The sequence below is a fragment of the Danio rerio genome, chromosome 25 (genome assembly GCF_049306965.1).
Source record: "Danio rerio strain Tuebingen ecotype United States chromosome 25, GRCz12tu, whole genome shotgun sequence".
NCBI classification, from domain to species: Eukaryota; Metazoa; Chordata; class Actinopteri; order Cypriniformes; family Danionidae; genus Danio; species Danio rerio.
Genome location: NC_133200.1, coordinates 22,099,387 through 22,118,199, shown reverse-complemented (window position 1 = coordinate 22,118,199; position 18,813 = coordinate 22,099,387). Strand labels below are relative to the sequence as shown.

Genomic DNA, 18,813 nt, shown 5'->3' with positions numbered 1-18,813 from the left:
GATCTCAGGCTGTTAAAATTAGTACGACAACATCCCAGGCATTAGGTTGTTCTATGGGGGTTCCACAGGGAAGTATTTTGGGACCTTTACTTTTCCCGATGTATATCAATGAGCTCCCTCAGGTAATTAAACTTTCAGATTCTTTATTGTACGCAGATGACACTGTACTTTTTGTGTCTAGATAAAGTACAGACACAATTAACAATAAATTAAATACAAATCTTCAGTATTTACAAGAGTGGCTGCAAGACAATCATTTGACTATTAACTTTAAGAAAACAGAGTTTATGTACTTTTATTTACCTAGGAGAAAATTATCCATATCCTATCCTATCACTTTCTCAAATCAAAAACTTTCCATTGAATCCACATATCATAATCAGTCTGGACTCTCACCTTACACTTATTGTAACCATGTTCAAAATGTTTATAAAAAAGCTGAAACAAAAGCTATTTGTTTATGGGAAAATTAGGACAAATTTGTCTTTTTCTGTTTCAGAAAATTATCTTCATGCCATAATCTTGTCTACCTTATCTTACTGTTTGCCTGTTTGGTCTCTCACTACAATTGTTATCTTGGAGCCAATAGCTAGACTGTACAATAGGGCCTATAAGATCCACAACAGACTTTCTGGATGAACACATCACTGTTTTGCTCTATCACTCTCTAATGCTTTAACATTTCAAAACTACATTATGAACACAGGGATTAAACTGTACTATAAAATTGTAAATAGCGCTACCTCAGCAGCCCTTTGTGCTTTGGTACCAAAACTCAAAACAAGGACTGATCGTTCCACCCGATCTGTAACAAATGGATGTTTGCCATTACCGGCTTTTAAAAACTGTTATGGACAGAGATCTTTCTTTTATGTATTCACAAAAGCCTGGACTGAGATCCCACAACAACTAAAAACAATACCAACATTGAGACTTTTAAAAAAAATCCCATGCTCGTCATCTGATGGTCAGCTATCGCTGTAGCCACTGCGATAGTAGCCTGCTTTTCTCTTATTTTATATGTTTGGTGATTGTTTGTACTGTGTTGATGGATGAGATGTCAGTCTGTTTTTATGTTCTGCAGAGCAGAAACCTGCTGAAAAAAACAGCATTCATGCTGAGTCAGGCCCGATTATCTTTTAATCTTTTCCTGTTTAAAAATTATAAATAAATAAATATTACAGTTTAGAAATATCACACTGCAAAAGGGCTGTTTTTCCAAACATCAGCATGTCACCTCTATTGCAGATTTTGTTTTCGTTAATATTGAGTTTGAATTTTAGACACTATAGTCTGTTTTTTTTTATTTTTTTATATTGCTTCAACAAAGGTAATAGTTCCGACGATAGTGCGACACAGCTGTTTCATCTATCAATGATTTTATTTTTGAACTAATTATTAAACTTAATATTTCACCGATTCATTCATAAAGTCTGTTTTGCACAAATGATTCAATGAATCACTCAAATTTGCCATCACGTACTTGGTTTGGTGTCATATTTATTTATCATTGACAGTCCAAAACCAGCCAAGCTGGCAGTAGAATAAATTCACCAAAATAGTCAGATGTCATATTTTTCTAAATAAATTCTTTATTAAATCTCAATGTGAAACAAGCAATGTCCAAAAATCTTTATAATCTTTTTAAAATTAATTTTCATTATTAGTGAATTTTTATAGGTAAGATGTTTACACTAATAAATAAAAAATACTATTATAAGCTTTTATCAGTCTTAAGACTGACTAATATTAACTATTATACCAAAAATGTGCTGCTAAATGTGGACAAAATGACTTTGGCAGGTAATTTTGTTCAGCAAGAATGCGTTTAAAGATTACCTTTAGCATTAGATGAATGCAAATGTAATAAAAAAAATGTAAATAACGTGGGAAAAATCCTTGTTAAATTGTTAACGTGATCCTTGCTGAATATTAATATGAGAAAGGTTAAAAGAAAACATAAAATTTAAAACAATGACTTTAAATTACACAACAAAACAATGAGATTTATTTCATGAGCATAAAAGCCAAGCTGACCCTCCATATTTGAACATTAGTGCGAGCAATATCACACAATACACGATGGCTCTATATCGGCACTTGTGGGAGGCGTGCATTGACGCAAAGGCTGAGTGCATTGACTCGCAAGCTGAGTGCTTCAGTGTCCCACCACTGATGATATACAGCCATATCACACTGCTACGAGTGTGATATTGCGTTTATACAACAGTTCGACGGAATAATCCTGTGTATAAAAAAAAAATCAAAAACAGAGAGTCTAAAAACTCTTTTGTATGAGAAACTACTTTCTTACGCTATTCCTTCACATCTGCAGGTGACGTCAGAATAGCAGAAATCGTTGCTACTTCACAAACATCGCTTTAGAGCTAGTGTTCGAATGATTCTCTAGCATAATGTATAAAGAAATTAAAAGAAATGAAAAAACGTGATTTTGCTCACATTTTAAGATTATAAGGCTTAACGAGAAAAAATGAAAATCTAAAGGGATTTCCCAGTATTTCTTTGTTGCAATTGGGAGATCACAATAATTAAACCTGAAAAAGCCACAGCAAAGCAAACACTAGCAGATTACTATGGTATCAATACAACTACACTACAAAATACAAAAGAAAGAGATCGACTTACAATATCACTCAACTGTTCTGTAATTATTTGTTCAGCTGTAGTTTTAAATGTACGCTAAAAATACTGTTTTTCTCCCTTAAAGACTTATCATGCAGTAATGTATGTAACTAAATTCTCGCCTAAAAAAGCCTTAAAAGTACATTATGTTGTCCAACAACTGCAATATTTCAAAAACTGTAGTTTTCTGCTTGCCACTCGTGTGGGCAGAGTGATATACAAGGGTGATGAGACTGTCTTATTAGTCAATCAGATTCGAGAACCAGACAGCTGTATGTATTTCCCATTAAATGCTATATCTAGTTAGAGCACATCTGCTTTCTCACTAGCATTAGCTCAAAATATAGTTATAGGATATTTAAATAAAGTCAGAGCAAGAACAAGATTTCTCATAGAGGTGAATAGTTGTCTTGTAAGTTGTGATGTTATAATGGAGTGTGAGGGGGAATTTAGCACTGAAGATTGGAGGCAGGATTGGATTAGAACCCCATATCAAGTGCTTTGTACACACCTGACAGGCTGGCCTGGGAGTTGCACGTCACTCATTTTGGGTGGGTGAGTGTGACGTAACTTTTTTTTTTTCTTCATCAGAGTTCAAAGGTTGCCGCATCCAAAAGCGGAGGCTGCTGCAACTCCAGCCACACACAATATTATTACTTGGGATGCACCGATATGGATTTTTTGGCCGATACCGATGACCGATAATTCTTCAGACTTGGAGGCCGATAGCCGATATATATATATATATATAGGCCGATAATTATAAGTATTTCAAAATGTTATATTTTTATACAGCAAACTTCATAAAAGATTGAACTGCTCTTTTGAACGGAATAGTCTATACTCAAAGCAATAAAGCTATGATTTCAAAATTGCAAGGTGATTATATAGACCTATATTCACCTATAAATCAGCATGCAAAAAATACATTATTTTTTTCTTCATAACATGCAACTTGACTGTTGCATAAAATTAAAAAGGTTAAATAACAAAATGGGGTTTAATCAACAAGCAAGTTAAATATATTATAAATAAAATGAAAATTAAAGAGCTATGGACTAAAACCAGCTCAAATGTTCTTGAAAAAAACGTGTTACAGTAATGTACATTTGTACGAATATTCCATGTCCAAAAAAGCCGTTTTTAGAGGTGTTTTGACCGTTTTGAGCCACCGTACAAATGAAAAGCTAGATACAGAATGCCTTATTTTAGAAAATGTGGCATAAATTAATCCTATTTGGCGTTTTAGATTCTTTTGAACACATGTAGCATCAACGCTTCTGTGTTCGTTCTTGCTGTCAATCGAAAATTAAAAGGAAAAATGATCGATGAAAGTTTTTGATAAATCGCTCTGAGGGTGCAGATTTGCCCTCGGAGTCAGATTTTGATACAAACCCGAGCGTTGAGCTGAGATGACTTTATGACAAACACAGAGCAGAATATAAATACAGAATGTGTGGCCCGTATGCTGGATTCAGTGACCGTGCACCTAGGCACTCCCCTGTTGATCTGTGAAGGCTCAAGGCTGTCAGATCTATGTGTGTGTGCGCGCGCGCGGTGACAGCTCTCACGCGCGCCCGTTATAATCAATATGAATATTCCGATCAAACTGAATACAATCTGACATCAACAACACATGGCAAGCAACACATTGCTAATACCAAATAATCATATTAGATCACAAACAGGCCGACAAGTTTTTGATTAGCACGTCATGTGTGCTGGTCAGTTTGGTGTGTGTGTATGTGTGTGTGTGTGTGAAGCGAAGAGGGAAAGAGAAAAGAAGAGCGTTTTTTTTCGCAATGAGACTGTTTTAGTGATGTTCCCTCTTTGGTGATTGGGCCAAGTTACATGTGTCAAACTAATATTATTCGGCCCTAGAGTAATAAGTGAATCTCCCCTGCTATCTCTAACACAACAAAGAGACAGAACAGGAAAGGTTTACAGATGTAATATTTTTTCCTGAGGCTATTTGCAGCAAAATACACAATGACACTCAATCAAACATATCTACAATGATAAGGATAATGGTTACTTTCTGAGTTATTCGCACAGCAATGCCACATGAAGAAAGGATGGACTTTGAAGGAATAAACAGTGTGAGGAGAGATCCATTGTAGTGCACTGAACAAGTCTGAACATGTCCCGCATACGCGTGCGTGGCAGGCAAGTCTGTACAACTACGTAATTTATCGGCTTAAAGATATAGGCCTAATTTAGACATCGTAACGATTACGATAATCCTAAAAATAGCATTTATCGGCCGATAACGATATGGCCGCCGATATATCGTGCATCCCTAATTATTACGTTATTAATTATTATTACGTCTCACAACATACGATAGAATAGTATTTTAAATATACTTAAAGCCATAATCATCGCAAACACTAATCAAATTAAGAAATGTGGAGTTTCCTATTTAAGTTGCATTATGGGAGTGCAGTACAGACATGTAAACATCGTAATCAAATTATTACCATTGTGTAGGACTTTTAGCTGCATTTTGCGACAAGATAAGCCATAGTCATCAATATAATCATCGCTGAACACGTTTATGCTGTCTGGGAAAAATAACTGAAGCTGCTGCTGAATGAAAGTAAAACTATTAAAAAATAAAAACCAAAAATGAGATTATTATATTTTCATCTTTTTTAAAGTTAAATTTGTGGAAAAAATTTGATTGTCACGTGAAATTGTACAGGGAAGAATGTTTGCATGTCCTTTATGGCACAATTCATTAAAATAAATGGAAAATAATATTCATTACAAGTTGATTTAAAAAAGCACCACACTCCTAGCTGTATGTATATTCATTTTTTTTGTTGTAGCTGTTTCATGTAGTTTTACTTGAGGTCATCACAGGCCAATTCAAGTCCACTCTTTAGTCTATAATTCTGGGTCACAGGCTGTAAATTTAATGAGTCTATGAACTTCACCTCTGCTGTTTCTGTCCCCACAGACCCGTAAAAGAATTCATAAATCCTGTGCCATACCCACACAGGAGCTCAGTTTTTTAATCATTAAACAGATTTCCCTGGATACACATGATTTCTTTTAAATCTTGAATGAAACGATTGAGTCGCTGGTGAATAAGGGTGCCGTAATAGCAAATAGAGCACTGGAAAAAAAAAAAACTCTGGCAAAGTTATTGAAAACATGATTACAGAGTTATTTGAAACATCAGACTTCACTTTATTTGCATGCCAAGTAGTTATGGAAACAATTTTTCATAGCTTTGACCCACATCCAGTTCTGTTTTGACCTGGAAAAGATGCATTAATTAAAAAAATAAAAATAAATTCCATGGTTTTAGGTGAGAGCAACACTAAAATCCTTAAAATGCACATTTTATATAAATTTTTTCTACTACTTTTTAAAGATATAAGTGTTTAAAAAACAATAACATTGTAATAATCGATAATAACAATTTTAATGTCTTGTTTTTACATTAGCACTCTGCGGCAACATGTGTACGTGTCTTGAGGCATTTTCTGTTAATAATGCCGAAAAGATCAGTGTATCTTTTGGTCATTGGATTTTCATTTTAGAATCGGATATTGAAAAACTAGGCGTTTTTATTTTTCATGGTGAAAAGTGGAAAAGCAAAATTTAAAAATGATTTGATTTTCATTTTTTTACGTCGAATAACAAAAAAAAAAAAAAAAAAAAAAAATAGCCAGAAAACAAATGCGTATAAGGGCTTGTTTTTATATTCTGACACCAGATAGGTTGACTTATTCACAATGACGCATAGCTACCACACACAGGCTAGCCTACTATAGGCTAATTTTTTTTCCCCACTTATATATATATATATATATATATATATATATATATATATATATATATATATATATATATATATATATATATATATAAATAATTTCAATTCAGGTGGCGCAGTAGGTAGTGCTGTTACCTCACAGCAAGAAGGGCGCTGGTTCAAGCCTCGGCTGGGTCAGTTGGCGTTTCTGTGTCGAGTTTGCATGTTCTCCCTGTGTTCGGGTGGGTTTCCTCCGGGTGCTTCAGTTTCCCCCACAGTCCAAAGACATGTGGTACAGGTTAATTGGGCATGGAACCTCGGTGATCTGATGCTGCTTTATTCAGAATGTGATGCATGTTATTTATTTTATTTATAAGTTATTTTACTGTAGTTGAATCAGTAAAAGTTTGGAAAGAGTTACTTTGCCCAAATAATTACAGCCTTAGGTATGTATAAAAGGTCTTAAAATATTATTTTGATTTAAAGTAATTGTTTTTTACGTTTAAAATATGATTTATTCTTAAAGCTTTTTTCATTACGCTACTTCAGTTTCTCATTCAGAAATTGTTATTAAATGCTGGATTAATGCTCAAGAAAGTTTGTATTACAACAGTTTTGCAAACACATCTTATACCATTTTAAATTGTGCATGCTATATAAGTGCACATACATTGTATACCTATAGTGTTTACATGGTCATAATACCGCAAGTAATACAAGCATTTAGTTTGGGCTAGCTTTTGCAGTTGGACATTCCTTTACAATACTCTTGATAGGTGAACATTAGTCAGTGGGGGAGTGTCTTTTTTTCTCTCCAGGTGTGAATTATTCATGATCATTGTCACTCCCATTGGGCTGTACAATTCATCAAAATTCAGTTTCAGTTTTGATTTGGGCTTCTAATGATTATGAAAAACATTATTCGAGATAAAACGATTATTGCGTCAAATACCGCCCCCTTTCCAGTTTTTCCTCTGCAAAGCTCGGTTTCACATGAACATTGCTAAAAGCATGTACTGGAATGTAACTTTTGCAGCATGGGATGCGCATCATTCATTGATGTACATTCGAATCATTCATGTTTTTAAAAAAATGCGGAAGAGATTGCATGCTGTTGTGTGTATGTGCTCAGCCTCAAAGACGAACAGAGCACACATATCTAAAGTTATCGTAATGTGAGCGCAATGCAAATTTGTGGCAAAACACTGTGTTTAGTGATTAGTCATATTAACCCTCATTTATGTAATAAACAAACAAGTTGAGAATCAAAAGACGTGTAAGTGAAACCATAAATCAGGGGTGCGTTTCTCAAACAACGACTTAACTCGTGGCCCAACTATCATAGTACGATGCATCATTTGGGAAAAGAACTATGTAGTGACGAGTGTTTCCCAAAACCCAAAAACATAATTTCTTTGTGCAAATTATATGCACACGCATTTAAAATAAAGTTCAATATTAGATTTGGTAAATACATGCACTCGCTTTCCATATAACTAAAATAAATGTAAATGGCACATAAGGCCTATGTTTGCTTTACTAATGTTATTTAGAAGTTGAATATTACATATTCTATTGTAAAACCTAAAATCCCTTACAAAAGCTAACACATATTCTAATATCAAATATAAATCATATGAATAAATAATGAGGCTATTTACTATAAAATGAAATGTAATATGTAGTACTTATTAGAAATTAAAAAATCATACTTTAATAATAATATTAATGATGATGATAATGATAATATTAATAAAAATTATTATTATTATATTTATTATAATTATTAAATTATAATTGCAATTATTATAAGTAGGATATTGTTTATTTATTTTTTTATTTTTGAAAAGTCTACATTTTCAATTTGACACTTGTAAACCACTGTAAAAAAGTTCTAACCAGCAGGCCCATATCATATACAGTACAGATACTTAATAAATAGTAAAATTAAATATAGATTCCGCTTTTAAATAATAGGTCACCTATAGCTTTCGCCATAAGACTGTGTTCAAAATGACATCAATGTTTTCAAAGTGCACTGTGAAGGGAGCACAATTGTAAACTTGAAGATTGCTACAACTGAACTGTAAAAATAGTTTGAAAACAAATTACACCTATGAGAGATGCTTTTTAAAATTTTTTGAATAATTTCAACTAACCCTATCATACACCCGGCGCAGTGTGGCGCAAGGCGTAACGCAATAGTCTTTTGGTAGTTTCAGCTTGGCGCAAGAGTCGTTTTGAGGTGTTGCGCTGTGCTGTTTAAATAGCAAATGCATTAGCGCTCATTTTTGCGTCCATAGACGTTCTGGTCTAAAAAGGAAGGCGTTCTGAGGTGGACCGCTGGCGCATCGCTATTTTAAGAAACTATAATAGATTTTTCATTAGACCAAAACCAACCCGGTCTAAACTCGGCGCACAGTTGCACCTCGCTTACACACTGCTTAATACGCACAAGAGAGCAATAGGCAAATATCTTTACATATGAAAAAATGTAAATATTAAGGATATATATAGGATATAATAAGAATATATGAAATATATTCTAAAATATGAAAAACCACTGCTTTTATGTCTTCATCTCGGGAGGCTTTTCAGTTCATTCATGACAATTTGCTTTTGTATAATGTTATTATTATTAGCAGTATTATTTATTATATCGATATTTATATTTGTTTTATTAAAAACAAGCTTAGATTTGCCCACCTGCAGGTTTTAGACCAAATGGGGCACAGCATGTGTTTTAGGATATAACTCAGGTTTTTGAGCACATTTTGCTATTATTATTCATTTATTTGTTTGCTGAAAATTAGAACTGAATTTAGAAATAGTTTTGAAACGAATATTTGAGCTTAACAAACAAAAGTATTTATTTATAAACTAATTGATGTCTGTGCAGTAAAGGTTTCCCTATCCAAGAGCTAAAGTGAAAGTGATCCATTATCTCTCATTCTCACCAAGCGGCAACCTCCCACTCTCTCTCAGGAAGCCAATACAGAAGTAACTAAAACTGCAATTCATGCGAAATTCCGCTAGTCCTGGCCGCTCCTGGCTCCAAAACAGAGCAAATTTCAATTGAGCCCACTGTTAGAATGGCCAACTTTACAGCAGAAAAAAAGGTGTTTACAGCCTGGTACAAAAAAAGATTTTGGTTAATACAGCTAATATTACCCTTCATGACAACTGTGAGGGGGGTGAATTTTTTTATAACTCATCCGTTTCCTTTATATTAAGTTATATTAAGTTTGCAAAATTAAGGGCGTGGCCACTTGAGTGACAGCTAGGTCTCGTTGGTCGCCGTCACGTCACTTCAGCTGAATCCTGCAAATTAGCCACTGAACTCGGCATATTTATCGTATTTCTGTGTTGTTTTATGTGGCTTTACACAGTCAACTGCCTTTTGGACTTGTTTCCTACAATTATTAGATGGCATGGCATGCTGAGAGCACTTAATTGAGCTCACAAACCATTCTTGTGGCCTCGGTTTCCCATGTGAGTAAAGTTATATACTTATATACCATCTCTATACATGTATTTGTTTTATTTAAGATCATTTAACGTTTAAATTTATATTTAGAGCTGTAATGCACTCCAGAATCTGTCAGATTGATTAGCTGTAGGCTCTAGAACAGTCATCTGAAGCGTTGTCATAGTGTTATGCTGGATTTCATCAATAGTCTTACATTAACTAACACAGACTATATCTGAAGTGTTTGGAAGTAATTCGCGTTTTCCTCCTGTTGAAAAACGTCATAAGAACAATGTTTAGTGGCTCAAAACACTTTATTGATATAGTATACAACCAAGCACAAGTGGTCAGAATACAAACGAATCACATGTGATAAAATATTAAGCGTTCTCCCAAAGCAAAGTGTGTCTGAACCAGGTCCAAGCTAAATGCTAGCAGGTGTCTGTAGCTCCGCTCACTCTCCGTCTCTTTGCCCTTGTTTGGTATCCCGCCGTGGGTGTGATGACGCGCGAACAAAATGGCGACGATTGGCCGCGCCTACTTGTGGCTTCTTTTGCGCTCTTTAGAAACCTATGGGTGACGTCACGGATACTACGTCCATATATTTTACAGTCTATGATTCTCACGCAGCAGATGCTCTGTTTAACAGTTTTCTGTTAAAAATACCTGTTAACTGTTAACTGTTTGCTTGTGAAATGCTATTTTTTTTCCACTTAGACTTACTTTGCGTCCTGTAAATAGCGAATGCACTCTTGGCACGATGCAGCTGACTCTTAAAGGGAATGGGAGATGAGACTAATTGGTTTATTCTTAAAACACACCTATAACTCATTAAGAAAATAAACTCAACCCTTTTAGACCATGCGCGAAGCGCAAGGCAGATTTCCCATCCTTAAATGAGCAAAAAAGCGTCCTGACACGCCCTGAAAGCATTTGCGCCCTGCGTTTTGCGCATGGAACGTCAAAATAGAGCCCTTAATGTTATAATGTTGTAAATGAATAGGGCATAGGGGGGATAAGTTGGAATAGAACACAATCAGGAACTATGTTTCTAACTACAGCTCCAGACCTGTAGTTGCGAGTGCTCAAGTTTGCGACGCAGTTTGCAAATGTTCGTTGGAGCGACGGATTTGGGAAACGGCAAATTAACAAATTATGTTTGTAACGACAAGACTTGCGACCTTAGTTGGCTAACAATGGTTTTGGAAAATGCACCCCAGAAGGACACTGCTCTTAAAGTGCCAGTGCAGAATATTCCTGCTAGCGACTGTTTTTCTCACTATTAATCAAACAACAAAAGGACAAAAACACTCACTGCTCTTGACTGAAGGACTTTTGTAGCTATAATTTAAGTTTTGTTGTTACAGTGAAGAATGATGCTTAAAGCACAGTTTGTTTCATATTTTTATTCTATTGTATTTATTTCTCTTTCCTTACATGGAGAAAAATAACTGTATATACAGTTAGAATTATTTGCGGCCCTTTATATTTTCCCCCCAATTTCTGTTAAACGAAAAGATGATTTTTTTTCAATCCATTTCTAAAGATAATAGATTTAATAATTCATTTCTAATAACTGATTTTTTTTTATCTTTGCTATGATGACAGTACATCATGTTTTACTACATATTTTTCAAGATACAGTACAAACGTTCACCTTAAAGTGCAATTTAAAGACTTAATTAGGGTAATTGGGCAAGTATAACAGTAGTTTTTTTCTGCAGACAATCGAAAAAAATTACTTAATGGGGGTGATAATTTTGACCTTAAAATAGGTTTAAAACATTTTTCTTAAACTTTAGACTTTTTCCAGAAGAAAAAAACATTATAAGAAATGCTGCGAAAAATTCCTTGCTCTGTTGAACATCATTTGGCAAATATATTTTGTACAGGAGGGTGAATAATTTTGACTTCAACTGTATCGTTTTAAATAATCGTGATTATAATAATGACCAAAATAATCGTGATTATGATTTTTTCTATAATTGAGCAGCCCTACACACATGCATACAGCATACTGACCCAAAACAGACTTAACAAAATGTAAATCATTGTAATGTTTTCTTTGATTGAGAGAACAGATTAAGTTTGACATATTTGTGAAGTAAATATTCTAGCCTACAAGACTAGTTACTCAAAGTTCTGTTCAGGCCCATTCAAAGTGTTTTTTAACCTTATTTCAGCTAAATTTTTTTCTCCAAAACCTATTAACCATGCATATTTTTTTTTTCTCAAAAACGCAAGCATGTATATAAATACTACTCACATATTATTGTAGCACAGTTTGTGCTGAATAAAAAAAATACATGTTGCCAATACTATGTAATACGCAGCTGAAATAAGCACAAATGTCAGGTTCTGTCAAAACATCTTAGGGGCCCCAAAATCACCTCAGACCCCAAAGAGTTAATAAATGAGAATAGGAAGTTATGATTGTTTTATAAAATAACTGTTCGAGTCCAAACTAGTATACATACAATGTATATTTATTTATTTATTTATTTATTTTTGTTGTCTTTATTTATCTTTATTTGTCACGTATTTCTTTCATAATAATATTTTTATATAAACATTTAAAAGTGACAGTTCTTTTTTGGTCATTTGGACCCAGGTATGGGTGGAATACCTTAATGTTTGATATCACTTTTTTTTGATGGTCCCTTTGTTGAATTGAAGTTATATTGCATTTACAAGCCAACTAATTCTCATTAGATTAAAAGTAGGCTGTTAGGTTGGGGTTAGGATTAGTGTAAACTCACATACACTTGCAAAGTTTCTTATAGTCAGTTAAATGTCTGTTGAAGGAGCAGTGTCAACAGATATTAAGCAGACAGTCTACTCATATTCAAATGGACCATCAAAATAAAGTGTTACATAATAATCTTTTAAATAATTCTTCTAAAATGTCTATGCCTTAATTACATGGTAATAACATGGCAATAGCTTAATAATAACGTGGTAACTGTCAAAACTTTCACATTCACTCATTAATGACAAGAGTTAATGGTAGATGTTAAGTGTTAAATCCACAAATTTGTTTTGTGTTCCTAGATAACTTCTATGGCACGCCAAAGCCTCCTGCCGAACCCACGCCGATGCTGTTTAATGTGACGGACCAACTCTTGCCCGGTGCCCGACCTAGTGCAGAGTGGAAAAGGAAGAGAAATAAGTCCGTCAGTAACATGGAGAAGGACAGCATTGAGCCTCCAGAAGAGGAGGAGGAGGAGAGTCCTATCATCAACGGCAACGGCATCGCCATCACACCAGGTTATGACCAACCACTGGTTAATTATGGGTGTGGGGTTAATTAGAAGTGTGGGCTTAACACTCGGTACAACTTATTTTTAATGTAAGGTGTAACTCCAAGATGTGGTTTTGAATCATAGAATCAATGAGGCTCTGTTTGAATATATTTACAGTTGAAGTCAGAATTATTAGCCCCCCTTTGATTTTTATTTATTATATATATATATATATATATATATATATATATATATATATATATATATATATATATATATATATATATATATATATATATATATATATTTCCCAAATGATGTTTAACAGAGCTAGTAAATTTTCACAGTATGTTTGATAATATTTTTTTCTTCTGGAGAAAGTCTTATTTGTTTTATTTCAGCTAGAATAAAAGCAGTTCTTTAATTTTTAAAAAAATATTTTAAGGTCAAAATTATTAGACCCTTTAAGCTATAAATTTTCAATAGTCTACAGAACAAACCATTGTTATACAATAATTTGCCTAATTACCCTAACCTGCCTAGTTAACCTAATTAATCTAGTTATGTAAATGTCACTTTAAGCTGTATGGAAGTGTCTTGAAAAATATCTAGTCAAATTTAATTTACTGTCATCATGGCAAAGAGAAAATTAATCAGTTATTAAAAAGGAGTTATTTAAACTATTATGTTTAGAAATGTGTTGAAAAAATCTTCTTTCTGTTAAATAGAAATTGGGGAACAAAATAAGCGGGGGCTAATAATTCAGGGTAGCTAATAATATATTTAAGCATTTATAGTTTCTAATATAGTAATTCCTCTCATACTGCAACTGAAAAATTCAGTTTAATAGAAATTACATCAAATTAAAGAAAATATACAAAAATTTTGTAATCCTATAGTATTTTTATCTGAAATTAAAGCCTAAAATATTAAATTAAATCTAAATTTAAACTGATAATCCTTAATAAAAACTGTAATAGCCACACAATGCTCATTTGTACTGTGTATTTAAAAAAAGATCAATATTTATACATTTTTATAATTGTATACTTTCAAGAAAACCCAAATATGAAAATGGCACACAGATGTGTTTATGTTAGCAATATGCTAATTCATTATTGGAACACGCTGACAGCATCAATAACCCTTACAAATAACATTCTTCATATTTGCGAATAAGCCAGCAATGTGCTTATTTGTTTTAGAAGTATGTTGGCGACATGTTAATTTGAGCTTGAAAGATTTTAGGAACGTGCTAACCCAGGGGTGTCAAACTCAATTCCTGGAGGGCCGAAGCCCTGCACAGTTTAGTTCCAACCCTGCTCCAACACACTTACCTGTAGGTTTCAAACAAGCCTGAAGGACTCAATTAGTTTGATCAGGTGTGTTTAATTAGGGTTGGAACTAAACTGTGCAGAGCTGCAGCTCTTTTGGAACTGAGTTTGACACCTGTGTGCTAACCCATGCTTACAAAACACTAGTAGATACTAGAAACATGCTAACAACTACTTATTCAGCAAAATAGCAAAATTTGTCATGTTTTAAACGTGTTAATTTGAGCTAGAAACATCTTAGGTAGCATGCTAATTCATGCTAGCAAAATGTTAGTTCATGCAGGGAACGTGATAGCAGCATGCAATTCATGCTAACAAAAACATGTTAAAAACATGCTAAATTGTGTTTCAAACATATACATTTAATGTTGGTGTTCTACTGACATGTTTATTTATGCTGCAAATATGATAGCTACATGTTATGAAAATGTCTATTTATACAAGAAATGTGTTAATTTTTTTAATGCTAATTCATGTGAACAATCTGTCAATTTGTCCTAGCAACATGCTAACAAATTGATAGCTCATGTTATCAAAGTTGTTTACAACATGATAATTCATGCTAGCAAAAATTATAGTTCATGTTAGGAACATGCTAGCAGCATACAGTTCATGCTAACATAATACATTTACATTTTAGAAACATGCTAAATTATGTTACAACAATGTACATCTAACAGTGTTAGCATCTTACTGAGATGTTTATTAATGCTAAATGCTTATTTATTAATGCTAAATTATTGTTTATTAATGCTAATGCATTTTATGCTAGAAAATTGATAGCTACATGTTAATTTATGTTAACAACATGCTAATTTGTGCTAGTAACTTGTTAGTTCATAAATGGTAGTTCATGTTATCAAAGTTGTTAACAACATGCTAAATAATACTAGTAACCCATTGAGATTTTAATTTATGCTAGAAACATGTTAACGGCATGATTAACATGTTAATGCTAACCCCTGAAAGAAACATGTTAACAACATGCTAATTTGTGTTTAAACTTACTAATAACATGGTAAATCTCGCAAGTTCCATGCTAACAGTATGCTAATTCTTGCTAGAAGCATACCAAAGCATGCTCAGTCATGTTCGAAACATGACAATTCGTGCTAACAATATGCTGACATGTTAGAAACATGTTAGCAGCATGTAAAGTAACGTTAACAACATGCTAACTCATGCAACTTTATCAACCCACATCAAAGTTTTGCATCTAGTTCATTTTGTTTTCCCTCACAGAATCAAGTGAACATGAGGACAAATCCACCGATGCCTCAGGAGATGTTCCCGTCCAGCCGTGCCCACCCGAGACCCCCACCCTCACAGCCACAGACGTTCCTGAGGAGGAAGGAGATGCTCCCAAATCCCCACAGGACTTGCAGGAGAATGATGATATGGGCTCTTTGCCAGACAACTGGGAGATGGCCTACACAGAGAAAGGAGAAGTTTACTTCATAGAGTGAGTGAAGTGCACTTCAAAGCACACTTCATAATGAAAGAGCTGCGAACATATGGAGCACTACCTGTTGCTGTGTCCTCTTTTGCAGATTGTTACGGATGTCTGAATTATTTATGTGTGCCGTATTGCGCTCACTCATTTTAATTCGGTTCAGTTTAAGGCGTTTTGCATTTTTTAAATGACTTTATGGATTGGCATGTAAAAATGTATTTACAATATTAACGTTATTCGTTCTTTTTAGGGGGTTTAATCAAAGTACTTGCCTCTAAAATTAATTTAAATTAATTTAAAATATAAAATCCCTAAATGGAAATATTTGATTAAAATATAACATATTATTGTTTTCATTTGCATAATTTTAATTATCATTCAGGTATTCTCACAGAATAAAGCCTGACAACTTATCAGCAGCCTAACACAAAGCACATGCCTTTCGTATACGATGGAAGGTTTATTAACCGACTAGATGTACATTATCCTGCTTATTACATGCATACTTGCCACAAAATTGATCTGAGCTGTAATAGTTTACCAGTCATTTTATTAAACAAAGCTTAAAAGTAACCTTCAGTACTTATTGTTCAGTTACAAGATGGTGCCAAACAGTCAAAATTAGCTGTGTGACAGATAATCATAAACATTTGTATATGAATGTACTCACTAATGGTCAAGATGATTCGTATTACCTTGTTGAGCATCTGTTATTAGTTTCAGCGATTTGTTATCTGGGAATACCTTGGGATGTTTCTATTGACCCATCAGAATCAAGTAATCCAGAGCACTGTATAATATAAAAAGTGAACAAACAAATACAATAACAATGACAGACAGCAAAACATACATTTATTAGAAGATATAGAAGAACAATTGCAAAAATGTATAATTAAAATCAGAATTTTTACAGATTTTAATACAGGCTTCCATTAAACTATTTGTGTCGAAAAAGAACTATGAATGACAGAAATTGTTCTAAATGTTCTTTAATGCTATTTTTGCTGAATTTTAAATTCACAATACAATTAGAACAGCCGTTTAAACATTTTTGTGTAAATAAATATTAAATTAGTTTAATTTTAACACTAGTATTACAGCGGAGGTCTTTTCCAATGTTTTTCATTTTTTATTGAATATCATTTTTAAAAAGCACATACAGTATATTTGGAAAGTATTCATAGAGCTTCATTTTTTCCAATTTTTTTTTTTTTTTTTTTACGTTACAGCCTTATTCCAAAATGGATTAAATTAATTTATTTCCTCAAAATTCTACACGCAATACTGCTTAATGACAATGTAAAAAAAATTTGATGCAAACTTTTTAAAAATAAAAAACATGTACATAAGTATTTCACATTTCATAATAGGGACTGCACAGAATTTTGAATTGTTGGCAGAAAACATAATCTTCAATTTTCAGTCGACAGAGAAAAACTGCCTGAAATTTAATAGAAAAAAAGCTCTCCATAGTCATCCATAGTCCCTCCCTAGTCACTGCACTATCTGAAGCAGCATTTACACAGAATTAGTAAAGTGCTGCACTGCGCTAATGAACCCATTCATTTCAATGGCTTGTGCCACACAAGGGAGGTTTGTTTCTGTGCTGACCAAAGAGCAATGGAACCGCAAAGTTTGCTCAAATAACACATTGACAGGACATTTATTTACAGTACACTTGTTCCTGCTGCTTGCCATAATGCTGCTGTGCTGTCATGGCAACAGTAAAATAATAATAACATTTCCTTGCATTTATATAGCGATTTTCAGGAAACTCAAAGCGCTTTACACAGTTTTAGGGGAATCTCCTCATCTGCCATCAGTGTGCAGCATCCAACTGGATGACGACGACGGCAGCCAAATTGTGCCAGACAACACATCAGCTGATTGGTGGAGAGGAGACAGAGTGATAGAGCAAATTATGTTATGGGGATGATTAGGAGGCCTTAATGGACAGAGGCCAGTGGGAAAATCAGGCCAGGATGCCGGGGTTAAACCCCTACTCTTTTTCGGAGGACATCCTAGGATTTTTAATGATCATAGAGAGTCTGGACCTCACTCTACGGGGGAATTAGGACCCACACAGACTGCAGGTTGAGTGCCCCCTGCTGGTCTCACTAACACCACTTCCAGCAGCAACCTAGCTTTCCTATGTGGTCTTCCATCCAGGTACTGACTGCTTAGCTTCAGTAAGTGACCCTGTGAGAGTTTCAGAGAGCTAGCTGCTTAAATGACACCTCTTGACTCGTTCACTATGAATAAAATGTGATTATTTTATTGCCTTGTGTTTAATAAAATCAGTATAAGCTAAGTTAAGTTCAATTTTAAAAGTCTTAAAAATTGCTTGATATTATGTAGTTGAATAATAAATAACTATTACAATGCATTTTGAGTTTCAACACAGAATTTTCCTTTCGGTGCATTCTTATGTCATAAAAAAACATTCACTCTGCAAAACTACATGCTACCACTTTGATTAGGAATGAACTAACACTGGATTTTGCTGAGCCTCATATGAACAAATCGCCATAAAACCGAATCTGCCAGAGCAACAGAAGGAAAAACAATCTCAAGACTCAGAGAATGATGTTTCCTTCCCTCACATCAGTCCTTAATGAGAAACAAGGGACTTATTAAGAATATCGATTGTCATTGCGGTGACTGGAAAAACCCAACTGTGACTGAGGCCTTCTGGGATACATAATTGAGAATGCTTTACATTTGAAAGAGAGTCTTAGACCAACATTTGGCGCAAAGAGACGCTTCAGTTTCAGATAATGGTAGCTAAACTACAACACAATGTTTTTCTCTGTTCTTTTCAGTCACAATACCAAAACGACGTCATGGCTGGACCCTCGATTAGCGAAGAAAGCTAAACCTCCAGAGGAGTGTGAGGAAGATGGTGA

The 18,813-nt window shown here is 34.1% G+C and overlaps 1 protein-coding gene across 27 annotated transcripts in view; it reads left to right on the top strand.

Annotated features, from left to right (window-relative positions):
* The window catches only part of magi2b (membrane associated guanylate kinase, WW and PDZ domain containing 2b), a 235,921-nt gene that overhangs the window by 113,461 nt on the left and 103,647 nt on the right, over window positions 1–18,813 (top strand). For all 27 annotated transcript variants that reach the window (XR_012400395.1, XR_012400394.1, XR_012400396.1 and 24 more), the window contains exons 4-6: window positions 12,930–13,145; window positions 15,697–15,916; window positions 18,730–18,809. Coding sequence is in view for 24 of the 27 variants with exons in the window: in XM_073943139.1 (XP_073799240.1) it covers window positions 12,930–13,145; window positions 15,697–15,916; window positions 18,730–18,809 (516 nt within the window). In the remaining 3 variants the exon portion in view is untranslated. The remainder of the gene's footprint in view (window positions 1–12,929; window positions 13,146–15,696; window positions 15,917–18,729; window positions 18,810–18,813) is intronic.